At 35.0% G+C, this 18,790-nt stretch overlaps 1 protein-coding gene across 1 annotated transcript; it reads left to right on the forward strand.

Moving 5' to 3' along the window:
- The first annotated feature begins 12,878 nt into the window (after window positions 1-12,878).
- On the forward strand, window positions 12,879-18,690 carry LOC113350367 (golgin candidate 6-like). The gene is made up of 19 exons (XM_026594481.1): window positions 12,879-13,020; window positions 13,106-13,158; window positions 13,323-13,456; window positions 13,615-13,667; window positions 13,787-13,933; window positions 14,020-14,093; window positions 14,201-14,270; window positions 14,472-14,525; window positions 14,609-14,704; window positions 14,805-14,852; window positions 14,934-15,020; window positions 15,154-15,264; window positions 15,356-15,427; window positions 15,772-15,957; window positions 16,140-16,243; window positions 16,348-16,396; window positions 16,598-16,663; window positions 17,111-17,851; window positions 17,987-18,690. The coding sequence occupies exons 1-19, from the start codon at window positions 12,976-12,978 to the stop codon at window positions 18,500-18,502; spliced, it is 2,706 nt and encodes a 901-aa protein (XP_026450266.1). The 5' UTR covers window positions 12,879-12,975; the 3' UTR covers window positions 18,503-18,690.
- Window positions 18,691-18,790: the final 100 nt, after the last annotated feature.

Genomic DNA, 18,790 nt, shown 5'->3' on the forward strand with positions numbered 1-18,790 from the left:
ATATATATTGATTTGAAGATATTGGAAATCAATAACAAAAAAATTCAGAAAACTCAATGTATTTATACAAGAATTGTGTAGAGGACAATTAACAGTACTACGAAAATCAATTTTTTGATGTTAAAAGATGCTTGACACCGAGTCTCCAAATTTGCCAGAGAATAAGGCATACAAAACAAAACAATGAGAAAGGATGGTTTTGCTGCTAGTTCTTTTGTGATCATTAGAGTAAGTGTATGAATAACATCTTTAGATGTTAATCCAATTCAAATTCGCAGAGAAAAAGAAAATATAATAGGGTATCCGATACCATCTGCAAATGCATACAAAATGTTCGATAAAAGGCCTAACCACCATTGGTTAGTTAATTATTAATAAAAAAATATAATATTTGAATTATAAACGGTGGGTAAGGGCTTGTCCGTTTCGTCAACTGTTTGACTGGGACCCACCGGGCACCAAACTCAAATTTGGACAAAGTTGGGCACTAAATACAAAAGTATATCATTTTATAGGCACCAAACTCAAAATTTTCCAAAATAATATTGGGCTAAAATAGGGGCGGGCTATAGCTTAGGTTTTCCCTTGTTAACCCCATCCCTGACTTGATATTGATATTTGTTAAAGGATCCAACTAACAGATCGTAAATGGTAAGAATAGAAGTGAATTTCCAATTTTATCTATTTTCTAATTTAATAACGATGAAAATAAAGAAAGAGTATATAAACTTAATATATGAAGCCAAAAGTCACCTTTGTATTGGCAGACGAGTTTTAGCACGGTGGATTTGCACCACTGTTATATTTATAATGCTTTAGGAAATAATAAAGCCTGTATAAGGTGGCCCAGTATTGTATAACTCTATATCCTACATTATTATGTGATTTATGAAAGTTATTTTTCTTAGTTGGTGTTCTCTAGTTTTGCTATTGTGTTTGTGAATCTTTATTGATTTCACACCAGTTTTTTCATTATCAATTAGATTTTTGTTCCAACTTATACGCTTCTGCTACGTTAAGCGGTATCACAGGCTTGATTGAGATCCTCCACTAAGATAAGTATATATTGAGAAAAAGATTGAAGAGTTCAATAGCATGTTGAAGAAAGACCTAGAAGAATTTTTTTTTTTTTTTTTTATGTTGAATAAGAAGTTTATTAATCATTAATAGCCATAGTGGTCATATTGTCTAACAAAAGATTGTTTTCGATAATACTTGGCGGACTAGTTAACCAAGTTTTACTGACTCTAAACTTGTTGCTGAATTTAGCTAAAGTATCAACAACTTTATTACATTTCCTAGGAACAAAACTACAGTTCCAGGTTTGAATATTTTCAATCTTTCAATTGCATCAAGCAGGATTGTCTCATTTTCCCATGCTATTACTGAAGTATTTTTGTTTATGTAAATCTCGATTCCCTGAAGATCTGTCTCCAAGATAACTTGAGTTAATCTCAACTCCAAACTCTAGTTGACTGCACTTGAGAAAGCTAAGCACTCTGCTTGTTCCGAATTTGATATTTCTGCATAGCATTTTGAGCAACCTCCCCTCCATTGTCCTGCATGATCACACAACACAAGAGCCACACCATTTAGTCCTGTATTTGAATCATAAGAAGCATCACAATTTAGTTTTAATTAAGGGGAACTATGAGGTTTCCAATATGGGATAGAGGGCAACAAGTTATTGTCAGCTATCCTAGACACTTTATATTTATTATTCAGCTTCTCCATGTAATTTATGAAGCTCAAAGATTTTCTTGCAAATCCTTGCGGTTCCACTTTTAAGTTCTAAAATTGTACTTCACATCTTGTATTTTATATGGTCCAAGAGACTATCATAGCCGTATGAAGCCAACTTGTTCTGTCTGACTGTTGTTGATGCAGTTGGTACCAGCTTTCAAACATTGATTCTGTATTGTTATGAATTCGAAAGAGGACTCTTGAGCCGCCTAGTATCAACAACCATACATCTTTTGAGAAATGACAGTTGAAGAGAACATGCATGAAAGTTTCATTATACTGATTGTAGAGAGGACACTGCTGGTTGATGTAGTTGCAAGCTCTTGAACTCCTGTCTTTTGTTGGAAGTATATCAATGAAACATTTCCAAAAAAAATTTTTCGTTCTTGACCAAATTTGGATCCCCCAGAAGTATTTCCATCTTATATTAGTGCCAAGAATGAATATAGAGGATTGCTAATTCCCCTTTATTTCCTCAAAAAGTCTGTTGTAAGATGATTTTAGAGTGAAATCACCATTTCTAGTAAGGTTCCGTATCATCTTGTCTTCAGCAAAAGCAGGTATACTCATATTTAGAATTAGATTCGCAGTAGAAGTATCAAACAAATGCTTAACCAGGTCTGCATTCCATTAACTGTCATTATTCATTATGAGTTCTTGAACCCAAATGAAATTCTCAGAATCAAGAGATTCACTTCTTAGAATTGGAGGAGAATCCATTCTTGTAATCCAGACGTCAAGCCAAATTTTTATTATATTCGCTTTACCCAATCTTCAACGACTATGCTGCTTAATAAACTTGATTTGCTTTTGAATTCCATTCCAGACCCAAGAGCAGTTAAATTTGATACTAGCATGAAGAAAGGTAGTGCCTGGGAAATATTTTTATGCATTGCTTTAACTCATTGTGCTTCAGTATTGGTGCATATTATCCAAGCTTCCCTGACCAACAGAGCTTGATTGAGAACTTTTAAGTCTCTAAAACCTTGGCCACCAAGATTTTTATGGAAACTCAAACTCTTCCAAGAAACAAAATAAGTTCCTCTTTTTTCTTCAAATCCCCACCAGAAATCTCTCTATGCTACATCAATATTTTTATTCTCTCAGCTGGAATCTGAAGACAGCTCATTGAATAAGCCAGTATTGTGTTTGTAGCAGTCTTTATCATTAACGACTTTCCACATTGAGACATTGTCTTTCCATCCCAAGCAGATAACCTGTTTTTAACTCTGTCATACAAGTGCGTGAAGCAATGTATTTTTTTTCTTGCCAATTATGAGTGGTATCCCTAAGTACTTTTCAGTAGAGATCATCTTAGGCACCTTCAATCTTCTTGAAATAATTCTAGCAAATCTCTGCGGTACATTTTCACTGAAGTGCCCACTAGATTTTTTGAAATTTACCAGTTGACCTGAAGCATTACCAAAATCTTCAATGATCTTTAAAACATTATCAACACTATGGAGATCTGCTTTCATGAATAACAGGAAATCGTCGACGAAGAACAAATGAGAAATAGATGGTGCACCCTGAGCAATTTGAATCCCTTCAATCTGTTTCATCTGTTCAGCATGGTGTAATTTTCTGGAGAAAGCCTCCATTATGATAATGAATAGATAAGGTGACAATGGGTCACCTTGTCGCACCCCTCGAGTTGGTTGATATGCTTCACATGGAGCTCCATTAAGGAGTATAGATATTCGTGTGGTGCTAAGACATTGTAATATAAGATTACGTCATTCAAACAGAATCCCATATGTTCCATAATATCCATAAGGAATGACCACTCAAGGCGATCAAAATACTTTGACATATCGAGCTTCGGAGCTAGAGTTCTTGATTTTTATTTTTTATTTTTCATGGCATGCACAATCTCTTGAGCCAGCTGAATATTGTCTGAGATTTGTCTACCTGGAACTTATGATGCTTGGAGTGGAGATATGATTTTACTCATCAGTTTCTTCATTCTAGATGATAAAATTTTGGAGATGATCTTGTAGCTTGTATTGCACAACGCAATAGGTCATAAATCAGATTGGAATTGCTTATCTTTCGTCTTTGGTATAAGAGTAATATTTGTGGTGTTTAAGCATTTCAGCATATGGCCTATGCGAAAAACTATTGCACCATCTCTACTACATCAGATCCTACTACATCCCAATGACTTTTAAAGAATCCTGGGGGAAATCCGTCAGGTCCTGGTGATTTCCAAGATTTCATTCCTTTGAACGCCTTAAAGACCTCTACATTATCTGGTATTTTCATGAGCTCTAGATTATCCATATCTGTAATAACTTTTGGTATATGTTGAAGGATTTGCTCATTTCTCGCTGGTGAACAAGTAGTATGAATGGATCTGTAATGAGTTGTAAGTAATTCCTACAGGTCTCTCCTAGTCGTACAACAATTACCTTGATCATCCTTTAAAGAAACAATATTATTTCTCGATCTTCTCTTGTTTGCATTTGCGTGATGATACTTCGTATTTTGATCCATCTCCAAGTAGTATTCATCTCTTGCTTTTTGACCCCAAAAATCATTTTGAACCTAATGCCAATGTTCAATTTGATTCTCAATTTGCTGAACTTGATCAGTAGAATTACCATCTTGAGTACCAGCATGTATAGCTTCCATTTGTTGATGAAGAAGAGATATGTTGCTCTGTATATTCCCAAACTTTTCCTTATTCCATTTTGAGGCAAACTTCCTGGTAGTGATAATCTTTCTCGAAAATTGGTAAGCTTTTGACCCTGTGAACTGTTGATTCCAAGCAGCTGCGACTTCAGGTTTTAGTGTATCATCCTTCTCATAAAACTAGAAGTATTTCCAGTTACTTTTCTTGTCTCTAGTTGATGCAGCAGTATCAGGCATTATGGGGCAGTGATCCGAACCAAGCTGTGGCAAATGGAGCAATTTAGCATCTGGGAACTGAATGACATAATATTCATCGGTGATGTCCCTGTCAAGTCTTAATCTACGAATACCAGTACCATGAATGTTAGAAGACCAAGTAAAGGATCTACCTGAGTAGCCCATATCCTCCCGCTTCATGAATTAATTCGATGTAATGAGAATCTCTTGAAGAAGATGAAGAATAAGAAGTATTAGATGAGTTACTACCCCTTGCTCTTATGCCTTCATTTGGAAATATCAAGTTTAAGTCTCCTATAACAACCCATGGCTGGTGAATTGAAGGACTTAAATCTTTGATATAGTTCCATTGTTTATCTTTATTGTTTGGGTATGGAAACCCATACATGCATGTGACTAACCATTTCGGCTTACTTGGATCATCCTGCATAGTATAATTAATAATCCAAGACTCCGAATTGACAATATTAAGATGAAACCCGTCTTTCGATAAAAGAATTAATCCTCCAGCTAGACCTCCAGAGGGAACTAATTTGTTGTTGGGAAACCTAAATGGTATGGTGAACTTTCTCATTTTATCTTCCCCTATTTTGGCTTCTGACAAGAATATGATATCTGGGTCATATCTATAATTGAGGTCCCTAAGATGATCTCTAGTTTTTTTGTTTGCAAAACCTTGGAAATTCCAAGCTATAATCCTCATGATTAACCAATGGTAGTGATTATGCAAAAAATTAAACTTGCAAATATAACTAACTGACCAAAAATGAATTATGTAAGAACTGAAAAAATCATTAGCACAAAAAAAATCTAGGATAGAATTAACCCGAGTAATGTGGGCTCCTTGTTCTGGCATTGGATCCATCTTTGTGTCCAAGTTACAGTCTTTGTTTGCACCATTTTCCGCCATTTCCATAAGATCAGCTTGATTGCTTGTAGAAGCAGTATCATTATTGTTCCCTCCATGAGTAACTAGAATGGGACCATGAATGGATGGGTTTGAGCCATTTGTTTGGGTAGGTTGGTTCCTAGATCTTATAGACTGCCTAGATTCTTCAGAATTCATTTCTTGTTCATTCTCCACATGAACATAGTCATTGGCTTAAATATATGCTTCAGTTACAACTATTATTCCTGCATTTTGGCTTTTAGATGCACAATGCTCTTCATACTCCTCTTGAGTCATGGACCTTTCACGCAGCTGTTCGGCTACTTCTGCACACTTAGTATCATCATGGTCAATAGTGTAACACTGGTCACAAATATTGTGAGTTTTTTTAAGCCAGTGGTATCTTATCCAGATTTGCTCTCCTGTACTGGTATTCCACCATTCACATATCTTCAGTGGTTTTTTGAGATCCATCTCCACTCGAGCAGTTATCACGTTTGTTCCACGGGGCCTGCAATTTTTTTGATCTGTTGAGATCTTTTTTCCTAAGTCTTCAATTGCTTCATTGATAACATCTTCATGGTGATGTTCCAAAAATAATCCCTTGAACTGCACATTCCAAGCCTGAGTTGTAAACTCATAGTCCTTATAAGCCTTTGCAGTGGTATATTCTTGTAAAGCCATCAGACCCTTCATTACATTCCAAGGCGATTTTTTGATCACATCTTTCTGCGAGTAGAACTTAAAGACATAGAGGTATTTTCCCACAACTTTGAGTTCCCTATTCTTATACTTCTTTCATAAAACATCCAGTTCATCCTTGACTTACGAAGCTTCAATATATTCTTCATCAGTTTGAAGCTTTCAGATTAAACTATTTTACCAAGCCTCAGCAGCTTCATTCAGGGTTCTTCTAGAACCAATAGCTCCTCTATCTATCTTAATGGTAGCAGCTTCCATTCTGGCAGTGATATCTTGCATATTGTTATTGACGTTGTTGGCTTCCATTGATTTGCACAAGATGAAGGTGTTTTCTGAGAGAATAGTTTCTAGGTTTTGGTGGCAGTATCTATAGTTTTTGATATCTCTTATTAGGGTTTGCCTGTTAATGTAAAAGATATTTTGTTTCCTAAAGAAGTGCCCAAAATAATTCCGTTTTGGTAACCAAAGTAATCTGCTTAGCTGTCATTGCATGCTTATCCTTTTTTTCTTGTTGACTATGTAAGTTACGGGATTGAATAGGGAGAAAATTTGGAATTTGAATTTTCTGGGTTTGAATCGTATATGAGGCAAATGAACTCACCTGGTTACTCATGGTTTTCAAAACTTGAAAGGGATAATGATCATAGATCTCATATTGAGAAAGCTTCATGGATGATATATTTTGATGTAGCAAAAATGATGGACTGGGAAAATCTGTTTCAGGTAATACTACCACAGTTGATAAAAATATGTCGTGATCTTGATTTTTTTGTTTGTTGCAAGGTTTCCGATTTTCTAAATCGGTTTTCTATGTAATCTATTGAGGTTAGCCTTTTTTTTTGAATATGTTAAGAGATCTAGTAAGTAATTCTATATCTTCAATTCAAATCTCATCTCATTTTCGTAATTTGGCTAGCCCACAAATAGTACTCTGTAAATATCAGAATTTAACATGCATAGATATCACTATAATACAACGATAAGATGATGATGATATCAATGATCTAATTCCGAAACTCGCGAAGAATCTAACGTCCATTTCCAACCTATTTTTAGGTCTTTTCTACTGCACCAAGCACTCAACTAAAATATGAAACCCGGGACCACATAATATTTCCTTATCCACATCAAAATAACTTCTAGCAGGACCCACCCCTTCATCAAGACGTTCAAGTTCCATATTTTCAGTATCAACGACCCTAAATTGCTTACAACAACTTAACAGAACATAGTCAGTGTAATGCTCAATCATAAACGAGTTTCATAAAAATATTTCCACTGGGAGAGACAAGAGACAAAGGTTTCTTCAGGAAAATGCAAAACTCTTGAAAAAAATTTCAATCAAAACCTAATTAATTGAAACTCTTAATTATCAAATGGATTTCAAGCTTGGTTGAATCAATCTTAACAAATTTGCTCAGGTAATAACATAATTGATTGCTTGTTTTTTCTTTGTTTTCTTTTAGAAATTTATTGGTTAATTTTTGGTACAGGGAGTTGGGGGCTTTGTTTTTGGGAAGGATACTTCAAATTCTAATTATGACATGTAAAATTATCAAGTTAATTTTGTAATTAAAACTCTTTTTATAGCTTCATCTGTGCTAATGACGAAATAAAGAGGGGATAAGTGAGATCTTGTTTTTTTTTTTTTGGAATTGACTTTTGTTTTTTGCATACAATGATTTTTCTGATTTACATCCGCACCCGTTGGATTAAAGATATTTATAGTATTGTTACAAAATATGGGGTTAGTTTAGTACTTTAATTAATAGTACACTATATAAAAAACTTATCTCCTCGTCATTTTGTTCCATCAAACATTTAGCGTTTGAGATTGAGATGCAAATTCAAGTTTTTTTTTTTTCCATTTTTCTTGGTTGGTCATTGTATTTAAGTCATTTATGTTAGTTTTTTTTTCTACTTTAATGTTTTAATTATAAAAATATTATAAATATCTTTCAAATTCATTTATGTTTTTTTTTTTCAATTTCTCTTGATTGGTCATTGTATTTAAGTCATTTATTTTAGTATTTTTTTGTCAATTTAAAGTTTAAATTATAAAAAGCAAATTCATTAAATTATCGCATCCAATTCGTCCACCATCTTTATAGTTTTAGTATTATAAAGATGATAGTGTTGATGATATGATTGGTGGTGGAGGAGGTTCTGGTTCTGGTGATGGTGATGGTGGTGTAGGTCCTGTTGGTGATGATCATTGATGTTGGTTCTCATGTGGTGGGAACACATGCATGAAGAAGAGTTTATCATCATCAGTGGATTTATCTTTGTCAGTATTTTCCATTTTGTAGTTGGTGTGTTTAATTAATCTTTCATAGGATGTTGTTTTGCACTTGGATGGGAATTAAGTTTAATGGTTAAAAAGATGTGATTTTGATCTGTTCATCTTTACTTTTGTACGATCTAGTTTAGGTTTTGTTATGGATATAATCTTTTAATTTTTACAATTTAGGTTTGGTCAGTTTGTTTCGTCTTCTTGATTAATATAGGGTTAGTGGGTTATGTTTGGATTGTGATCCATCCAAAGTCAGATTGGGTGTGTGGATTTGGGTTTATCATATCATTTAGTTTGTCTATGATATTTTTTCCCCTTGTTTGTTTTTAAAGTACCCGCCCCCAATTCGATTGGATGGGTCTATTTTGTTTTCTTTGGGTACCTTAATTAGGAGGGTACCATTCTTTTTTTATGGATGTGCAGTAGAACTACCAACAACCTAACTTATGTAGCAAAAAAGATGGGTTTAACAAATGAAGCATACAACTTATGCAGCAAAGTAACGGGTTTAAAATTATATAAGAGACACAAATTATGTGACAAAACAATGGACTTAAAATGAAGGGACGAAACTTAATTATATTACAACTTTCCATGTTTTCCAAGAGAATGTCACATTTATATATTGTATGTTTAACATATCAGACACATTTTCATAATTAAGTTATGGTTGTTGCATATAGTGGATACATTATGGTAATATAAATTGATCTAATTTTTTTTCATAGTCGAAGGAGATGAAGAATGAGGGTTAGAAATCTGATTTGGCGGTTTGGGCATACTTGTTTTAAGATGTTTTACTTGAGAACCCTAATTTTGATGGTTGGGGTGTTTTTTCTACAAGATTGTATTCTTAAAGCCCTTAATAATTGGGGTATGTTTCCTTCATCTTATTGATGTTTACAAGAGTTTGATTTGAAGATTAAGAATCCTTTCAATGTTTATCTTTCTATTTGATTTTTTAATACGTGTTGTTAATGATGGTGATATGAATAGTGACTTACCATATACAACTTACTCTTCTATTACTGTTATTTTTGTGTGTGATTTATCTATTGAATTCATGTCATATACTACTCATTTTTCTGTAATGTCACCTTTGAGAAAACAAGTTGGATAGTTAGAGGTTCAAAATGTCCTCCTTAATTTTTTGCTTGACATGGTTTTTTGGTTGCCATAGTAGGGAGACGGGAAATCAACATATCATGTGATGATAGATTGTCAAGCTCTTTCTGCTTATATTCTTACTTAACTCTATTAGTTATTGTTTCTCAATTTCTTAAAATATATTTCTTAGCAATTCATGTGTATGTTCAGATTTGGATCATATTTGGTTTATAACATGTTATCGGAGTGAAGATTATATTTTGTATCCCGTTTCTCGTAATGCATCTTTCTAACTATAAAAGAAGTTATGAAGATTGGAATGAGAACTGTATTTCGCTTACTCGTTAGTGATACTGAATCATGTGGTCGTCAATTCGAAGTTTTAAAAATTTTGTGATTCTAGAATGTTTATATGATCATCTACTCTCTTTTATGTGGTAATACTATTATACTAGGTAACTTGTTCGCTATAGTAAATTAGTTAACTATTGTGACTCCAGTTCCTTATAAGGATGTTATTTATTTTAGACTCGAGGAAACATTGTTGTATGAGATTTTTTCCCAATCTAAGTTAGTGAACTCATGGTTAAGGAAATGACGTTTCGAGAGTTTCATTTTCTTATTTATAAGTTGGCATACATGGCCAAGGTCTTTCAGTGGACTAGGCGTCATGTACGTTAAAATTCTTGGTTTTTCTATCTCAAAGAAGAATCATCATAACTACGAGTACGCCAGACACTCGATACCATCAGTAGATCCTCTCATGATAATAGTTAGCAAGCAACAATACATTTTATTAAACCAGAAATAGCTTATGTTGTTCATCTTCTTCCACCACCAGAATTTTGACTTCTCTTCTCCTCGTTTTAGATGTTAAGAAATTTTTGGCGGTCTTTGTTTTAAATGTTTTTCAAAACCCTAATTTTCATAAGATTTGTAGTTCTTTTAAAACCCTTAATAACTTTGGGTCTGTCGATTATTGTTTTCCATGAGTTTGATTAAGATTAAGAATCACTTTTCATGTCTATGTCTCTATGATTATAGTTCTATTATTAGACCCAGTTTCATGTTGTTGTTAATTTTAGATGATATTGTTAAAATCTTGAAATTAGTGTCTGTGTATGTTATCCCATGGTTTTGTTGGTATATAGGTAGGCTAAAATATATTAAGAGGATAAGAATGCTTGATATTAGCGTGCTAAAGATAAAATTTCCCAAAAAAAATGCATGTAAAATAATGTTGGGATAAAATAGGGGCAGGCAATAACCTAGGTTAGCCCCTTGCTAGGCCCATCCCTGGCTTGATTTTGATATTTGTTAAAGGGGCCAACTAGAATATCGTAAACGGTAACAATAGAACTGGATTTCCATTTTAATCTATTTTCTAATTTGATAACGATGAAAATATTGAAAGAGTATATAAAGTTGATATATAAAGCCAAAAGTAACATTTGTTTTGGCGGGTGAGTTTTGACACAGTGGATTTGCACCATTGTTATATTTATAATGCTTTTAGAAAATAATTTTAAAGCCTATATAAGGTGGCCCAGTATTTTATAATTCTACATCCAACATTATTATGTCATTTATTAAAGTTGTTTTTCTTATAGTTATTATTTTCTAGTTTTTTTATTGCCTTTGTGAATCTGTATTGATTTCACAACAGTTTTCATTATCTATTAGATTTTTGATCCAACTTATACGCTTCCGCTACGTTAAGTGGTGTCACCACGGGCTTGATTGAGATCCTCCACTAAAATAACTGTTAAGGAAAAGCTTGAAGAGTTCAAGAGTGTGTTGAAGACATACCTAGAAGAATATTTTCAAGCATTGAAACTTAAAGAAGAGATGGTCAAATACTTTGCAGATCTCAAAGAGGTGTTATCTTCTTCTATCCTAGTATTCTCTGATCTACGTTTATATTCTAGTTTTTATTTTGGGATTAGTCCTTTTCCGAAATTGTTCTTGTTGTTTCTTATGGGTTTCTTATTAGATTCGTGGAATTGTAGTGCATGTATGGTTTGTGCGAGAAGGATTCGGACCATGTCGGCACCATCGGTTAGAATCTATGATCAAATTCAAGCAACAAGAACCGTATTAGTTCTTTCAACAGATCCATTAAAGCTAAGCAGACCTACTTTAGCTTCTGCTTTTGGTGGTAATTTGTTTGTATTTTTAATTTATTTACGTGTGTTAATTAGGATGTTTAATAGATCGAGATCTTTTTAGATCTCTTTTTGTCTTGGCAGTTAGGTCTTGGTGCATGACATTTTGAGGAGCTTGTGATTATCTAAGTAATGTTGTTATTAATATATTTTTAATTCTTGTTTGTGGTGTTGTTGATACTTTAGTTTATCCTGACTTAATTTTAATTTGGAAGGTTAAAAGATCAGTTTTTCTTGTTTTAGCTTTGGTTTGTTTTAGACTTTGTAGTAAAGGAAAAAGACAATACCAATTCGTCCAAGATCATCATCAAGTTCAAGTCAGCCTTATTCGTTCCGAGACAAACACTTAAAGACCGACTTAGATTACCGCCATTACTTGAGACACTTTGGTTACTATTTGAGAAACTTCGGGTTTTTTTTTTTGGTTATTGTTACTACTAATTGGGTCACTACTACCTTGATTGCATTAGGCAACCTAAATTTTCAAAACTCCATTTCATGTTATTTACATGTTCTGATGAACATTGAGTTGGATTTGATCCAGTCATTGCCTTGTGCTTTGACACGTATTGGTATTGTTTTCAAAGTCAGTTTGGCGTTAGTTGTTTGGTCCTCTTCTTTCCGAAAAAGAAGGTCTTCTGAAATTGTTTTTAGTTTTGATAAGATAGATTTGATAGGCACAAATTGATGGAGATACAACAACTTATATGAATATGTTGTGATCATGATTTTTTTTTACAAAGTTTCCGATTTTCTAAATCGGTTTTCAATTTAAATCACGTCTCATTTCGTAATTCGACCAAGCTACACGCAGTACTCTATAAATATCAAAATTTAACGTGCATAGATATCACTATAATACATTGATAAGATCATCATTGGGTGATGATATGAATGATCTAATTCTGAAACTCCAAAGAATATATGAAACCCGGGCCCGCATAATTTTTGCTTATCCACATCTAAATAACTTCTATCAGGGCCCACCTCTTCATCGAGAGGTTCAAATTTCATATTTTCAATATCAGCGACCCAAAATTGCTTACAGCAACTTAACAAAACATAGTCAGTGCAGTATTAAATCATAAACGAGTTTCATAAAAATATTGCCACTGGGAGAGAGACGAAGGTTTCTTCAGGAAAATGCAGAACTCTTGAAAAAAAATTCAATCAAACCCTAATTAATTGAAACTCTTAATTATCAAATGGATTTCAAGCTTGGTCGAATCAATCTTAACAAAGTTGCTCAGGTAATACCAATACTTGATTGATTCTTTATTTTATTTTTATGATTTTGATGAGAAATTAATTTATTGGTTAATTTTTTTGGTACAGGGAGTTGGGGGCTTTGTTTTTGGGAAGGATACTTCAAATTCTAATGATGACAGGTAAATTATCAAGTTAATTTTGTAATTAAGCATCTTTTTTTATAGCTTCAACTGTGATAATGATGAAATACTGATGGGATAAGTGAGATCTTGGTCTTTTTTTTTTTGGAATTTGAAATTGACTTTTATTTTATTGCATGCAATGATTTCTTTTTTATTTACAGTTATGTTCAAAGTTTGCTTGAGCGTATAAAGAATGTTGAGGAGGATAATGATAATAAAAGGATTGAAGCTTTGGATGAACTTCAGTCTGTTGTTGAAGAAAGTGTTTCTGCTCAGCTGGCATTTGGGGAACTAGGTATGTCTCTCTCTTTGTTAGGTTTTTGATTTAAGTGGCTAACTTAGTAGTACAATTTGAACCGCCGATAAGTACAATTTGAATCGCAGATAACCGAAACCAATAAATGTTAATTAGATTACTATTATAATGATACTTGTGATTGATTTTGGCTACAGGGATATCAGTGCTAATGGGAGTAATAAAGGGAGAGCGTGATAATGAAAAAATGGTATGTCACGTCATTATATCGACTCTGCTGATTTGTTCATATTGCGATTTGTGAACCTTTTTTAGTTTTGGTTATGAATTAGTATTCTTGACTATGACACTTGGGTTGGGAATATGAAGGTAAAAGGTGCTTTGGAAGCCCTTGCTAGTGCGTTGACTCCGATTGCTCCAGAAGGAGGAGTGAAGAATGAGATACATCCAGCTATGATGAATTCTGATTTGCTTTGTAGAGAAGCTGAAAACATATCTCTTCTCTTAGGTTTGCTGGTGAGTTTTACATGGTTTGGAGTGCTGTCTACTAGCATTGCTGCGTTGTGCGTGTCCTTAGTGTTTATTCTTTTGTACTTGATCAGGACTCGGACAACTTCACTGTCCAGTATCATACACTTCAACTACTGACAGCCCTACTTACTACTTCTCGAAATAGGTACCTATGAACACCAGATTGACAAATGCTGATTCCTTTTTCTTGGTGCTCTTAGATTTCTGAATTCGTCGTGTCACTAAGAAGGAGTATTTTTTAATCTGTTTCAGGGTACAAGAAGCAATACTTACGATCCCCCAAGGAATAACTCGCCTTATGGATATGCTTATGAGCCGAGAGGTAGGATGTGATTCTATTTTCTGATGTGGTTTCAAAATATTTCACCGTTAAGCTGTTATAATGTGTAGTGGATACATTTTTCCTCAAAAGCATGGAGTTCTGTTCCTTACTTCCTTACTTTATCCTCTAAGAGAAAATAAAGTAACAGTTATGTCCTGCATATGCTGTTTTGGAGACTAATTTTTGTTTTTTCCTTATTAGGCTATACGAAATGAGGCGTTGTTACTTCTTACTTATTTGACTCACGAAGCCGAGGTGATTCGTTTTTCTCCTTTCTTAGTTGTATTTTTGGGTCAAAATGCATATGGGTATTCTAAATTTGGTCTATTTAATTTCAGGAAATTCAAAAAATTGTGGTGTTTGAAGGTGCATTTGAGAAGATATTTATTATTATTCAAGACGAAGGTGGTGCTGAAGGTGGTGTTGTCGTTGAGGTGTTTATTTGTGACCTCTTTGCTCGTTATATCTTCCCTTATTTATTGTCACTGTTCATTACTGCTTACTTGCTTCACTAATCTCTCTCTTACATCACAGGACTGTCTTGTACTGCTGAACAATCTTCTACACTGTTTGTCAAATCAGGTTTGTCACAATTTATTGCTTTTCTTATACTTGCCCTTCCACATATACCAGACGGTAAAGTTTGTTCGTTCCGTGTTTCAGAGATTACTCAGGGAAACAACAGGTTTTGAGCCTTTAATATCAATATTGGTGCTTGAAAGTAGGGTCTCTAAATTCTCAAAGCAAAAGGTAAGATATGGTTAACTGGTTTCTAATTGTTTTGTGCTGCGTCGAGTACCAGATTATATAGCCAATCACATCAGGACTAGTCGTGTGATCCTTACTGGTATGTTATGTCTGAAAATAAACTTCATGCCAGTAGACATCAAATCTCCTTAGAGCGTTGGAAATCGTTGAGATGCTGTTAGTGGGAGGACCAGCAGCTGAGTCTGGGAAAGATAACAGGATTTCTAACCAAACTGTCCTGTATCAGGTTCGTGAACATACTAAACAGCCTAATGTTACTCCATGGTGTACCTTTTAAATGTCAAGAGTTTCATCTTCTGCATTTTGATGGATTTCAGAAAAAACTTATGGATGAACTTCTAATGCTGGGAGTTGAGAACCAACGGGCGGCAGTTAGTCTACGTTGTTCAGTAAGTTTCCTGTACTTTTTGGTGTTCTAATATATATACTATTGGACTTAACATAGAATCAAATGATTCTGGCGAGGAATGTGATCTACCGCAGCAAATACTTTAATTTAGTGACTTAGTGTATTGAGCAGGTGTCTGCTGCATTTGTATTTATTCTAAGAGGCTTTGTTTTTTCATGAAAAGTGAACTGTACTGCCTGCTAGAGCTTTATTCTTGAGCCATTTGTGTATTTCTCGTCTATTTGCCTAAATGTCTCACTTTTCTTGGGTGCTTTAGTCTATCATCGAGTCTATACAGCCAAGCAGTTTCCATATTGCTATCTAATTTAAGTGGATACGTTTCAGGCACTTCGATGCATTGGTTATTTGGTTGTCGGTCATCGTCAGAACCTTGATGCGTTCGCGAGTAAAGTACTTGGGGAAGAACCAAATGTTGAACCTGCCCTAAACTCAATACTCCGCATCCTTTTAAGAGGTTCTACTGCACAAGAATTTGTGGCGGCGGACTTTGTGTTTAGGTGCTTTTGTGAGGTTTGTCATCTTTCCTAATCCAAACTTTGTATGCTCTCTAACAGTTAATCGCATAGTGTACAGTTGTTCAATGCAATAATGTCCCACAAAATGAACAAGAATGTGCATTCTTTTGTATACATGCAGAAATCCATCAGTTAACATTTTTTCACCAATGGTTTGTTTGTTTTTGTACCAATCAGAAAAATAGTGATGGCCAAGGATTGTTAGCATCCACAATGATTCCACAACCACAATCAATGTCGGATACTCCTTTAGAGGAGGACATCAACATGTCTTTTGGAAGGTAGTTGCGCAACCCAATTTCATGGTGCTTTTATGTGCAGGTAGAATCTTTTACTGCTGTCATTTCTTTATAACACAATCTTTCTAACTTCATTATTATGGCAGCATGCTGTTACGTGGTCTAACTGTAAGCGAGACTGACGGAGATCTAGAGGTAACACACCTATTCTTGTGCTCATATTTCCACTGGACCTTTCTGCTTTTTATGCGTTAGATTTAGCTCCCTGGGTTATTGTATGTGTCCATCAATGTCATTTTAACAAAGTTTGTGTTCCTCATACTGCTTTGTGATTGTTGTTATTTTGACATGTATGGCTTGTATCTAGTTTTTGATTAGTTATTGTTTTTTATACAGACTTGCTGCAGAGCTGCCAGTGTTCTTTCACATATACTGATGGACAATATTCAATGCAAGGAAAAGGTATGCAAAATGTGGTTGAGATTACATACTATCTTCTTCTCTTTATTTTCCTTCTTCATTTTGTATGCTATGCCCAACAGCTTGTGCCCCTACTCTACCATCAGATTCCTCTTCAGTTGTCCGATAACTACTTGCATCTCCATAACATTAGTAAACCAACGGCAACATTAAACTAGAATATTTTTGAAGTAAGGGATCATTTCAGAGAAAATAAGAAGAGTAGAAGACACCTATGTTGTGTTAGGCGCGCTTAGGCGCCCGTGGAAACTAAAAAACAAAACAAAAACTATACACATCTTGGCGCCTAGGGCGCTTTATTGCCTAGGCTCCCCTTGGGCGACTCGTGTGCCTAGGGCGCCTTCCACAACATAGGAAGACACACTTTACAATTTACATGCTTGATGATTCACCTGTGTCCTATTTTAATGCCATTTGGGAATTGCTTAGGTTTTACGAATTGAAGTTGAGGCACCAATCCCATCCTTGGGTTCACAAGAGCCACTAATGCACAGGATAGTGAAGTACTTGGCTCTTTCCTCCATTAAATTTAAAGATGGAAACCATAAGACGTCAGCTAGAGACTCATATATACAACCCGTTATCCTCAAGCTCCTAGTTACATGGTTGGCAGATTTCCCAGATGCAGTTCACTGCTTTCTAGTTTTGCGGCCGCACCTCACGTATCTTCTTGAGCTTGTGTCAAACCTATCTGTATCCGTATGTACAAAAGGGTTAGCAGCCATTCTCTTGGGGGAGTGTTTTCTCTACAACAAATCCGATGACAAAAGTAAAGATGCTTCTTTAGTGGTTGATGTCATAAGTGAGAAAGTCGGGCTTACCTCATATCTATTAAAGCTAGACGATCTGCAGAGAAGTTATGTGTTCACGTCTACAAAAGCGGGATTGCGTGATAGTATGGCGGAGATGGATGATATTAGTGCTAATAACGAGACTGATTGGAAGCATGATGAGCATCCAGTTCTCAACTCGCTCTTTGATGCCCAGTTTGTCGACCTTGTCAAAAAGCTGGAAGAAAATCTTAGAGCGAGTATCGTGGAGATCTCAAGTCATTTAAAGAACAAGGTGGTTGCACTACCAGTTGAATTGGAGCAGCAAAGTGGGGAGAGCGACGGGGACTATATCAAACGTCTGAAATTATTTGTAGAGAAGCAGTGTACTGAGATGAAGGTATGCCATTTGCATAATTTTTAAGTTAAAGTAATTGCATTGTCATATGTTGTATTGCAAGGTTTCCAAAGCAGCTATGCCTGTGTACATCCAAATATTGTCTTTTCCTAAGATATTGGTGCTTGTTTTTCTTAGGACCTTCTTGGCCTTAATGGGACTTCAGCCGAGGCTTTGGTGAGGGCAACTGCAAGTGATTCTGCCGGTACAGATAAACTCCGTCGGGACCTTCAAGAAGCAGCCAAACAAGTCCAGGTTCTCAAGTCAGAAAAAGCTAAAGTTCAAGACGAGGCACATGCACATCGCAGCTTGGCAGACAAGATGAAATCTGATCTAAAGAGTCTATCGGATGCCTACAAGAGCCTTGAGCAAGCAAAGTCTCTATTAGAATCCGAGGTGAAGGCTTTGAAATTTGAAGCCAAGAAATCTCCAGATCTCGATGCAATCAAAGAAGAAGCAAAGGAGGAGGGTCGAAAAGAGAGCGAGGTAGAACTTAACGATCTACTTGTTTGCTTAGGGCAAGAACAGGCCAAGGTGGAAAAGTTAAGTTCAAGGTTAGAGGAGTTGGGCGAGGATGTAAGTTCCCTTCTTGAAGGAGTCGGAGAAGATCTTGAGATGCCTGAAGACAGTGATGATGACGATGATGGAAAATAACGAAAACTTCGATTTGCCACGCAATTCTCTCATGTCATTTAGTAATCTGTACATATTTATGCAGTTTGATACATTAATGTTAGTACTGTAGAATCTTTCGCTGTATGTTAACAATTTTGCCAGAGATCCTTGCTTTTAATGGACTGTGGTTGCATGTTCTTTTAAAGAAAAATTGTTCTGTTGTTATCTTTGTACTTGGTATTGTCATTCAGATTAGAAAATTGTAATAATCTTTCTAAATAACAATCCTGAAGTTAATAAAAAGAAAGCATCAAGCTCTCATGTAAG

This window comes from Papaver somniferum, chromosome 2, assembly GCF_003573695.1.
Source record: "Papaver somniferum cultivar HN1 chromosome 2, ASM357369v1, whole genome shotgun sequence".
In the NCBI taxonomy this organism is placed as follows: domain Eukaryota; kingdom Viridiplantae; phylum Streptophyta; class Magnoliopsida; order Ranunculales; family Papaveraceae; genus Papaver; species Papaver somniferum.

Excerpts from the sequence above, each read along its gene's own strand:
- LOC113350367 (XM_026594481.1), top strand. The coding sequence starts at position 12,976 with ATGGATTTCAAGCTTGGTCGAATCAATCTTAACAAAGTTGCTCAG. Across the intron at positions 15,428-15,771 it reads CAGTTAGTCTACGTTGTTCA|GCACTTCGATGCATTGGTTA; the intron begins GTAAGTTTCCTG and ends GATACGTTTCAG. Across the intron at positions 16,397-16,597 it reads AGACTGACGGAGATCTAGAG|ACTTGCTGCAGAGCTGCCAG; the intron begins GTAACACACCTA and ends TTTTTTATACAG.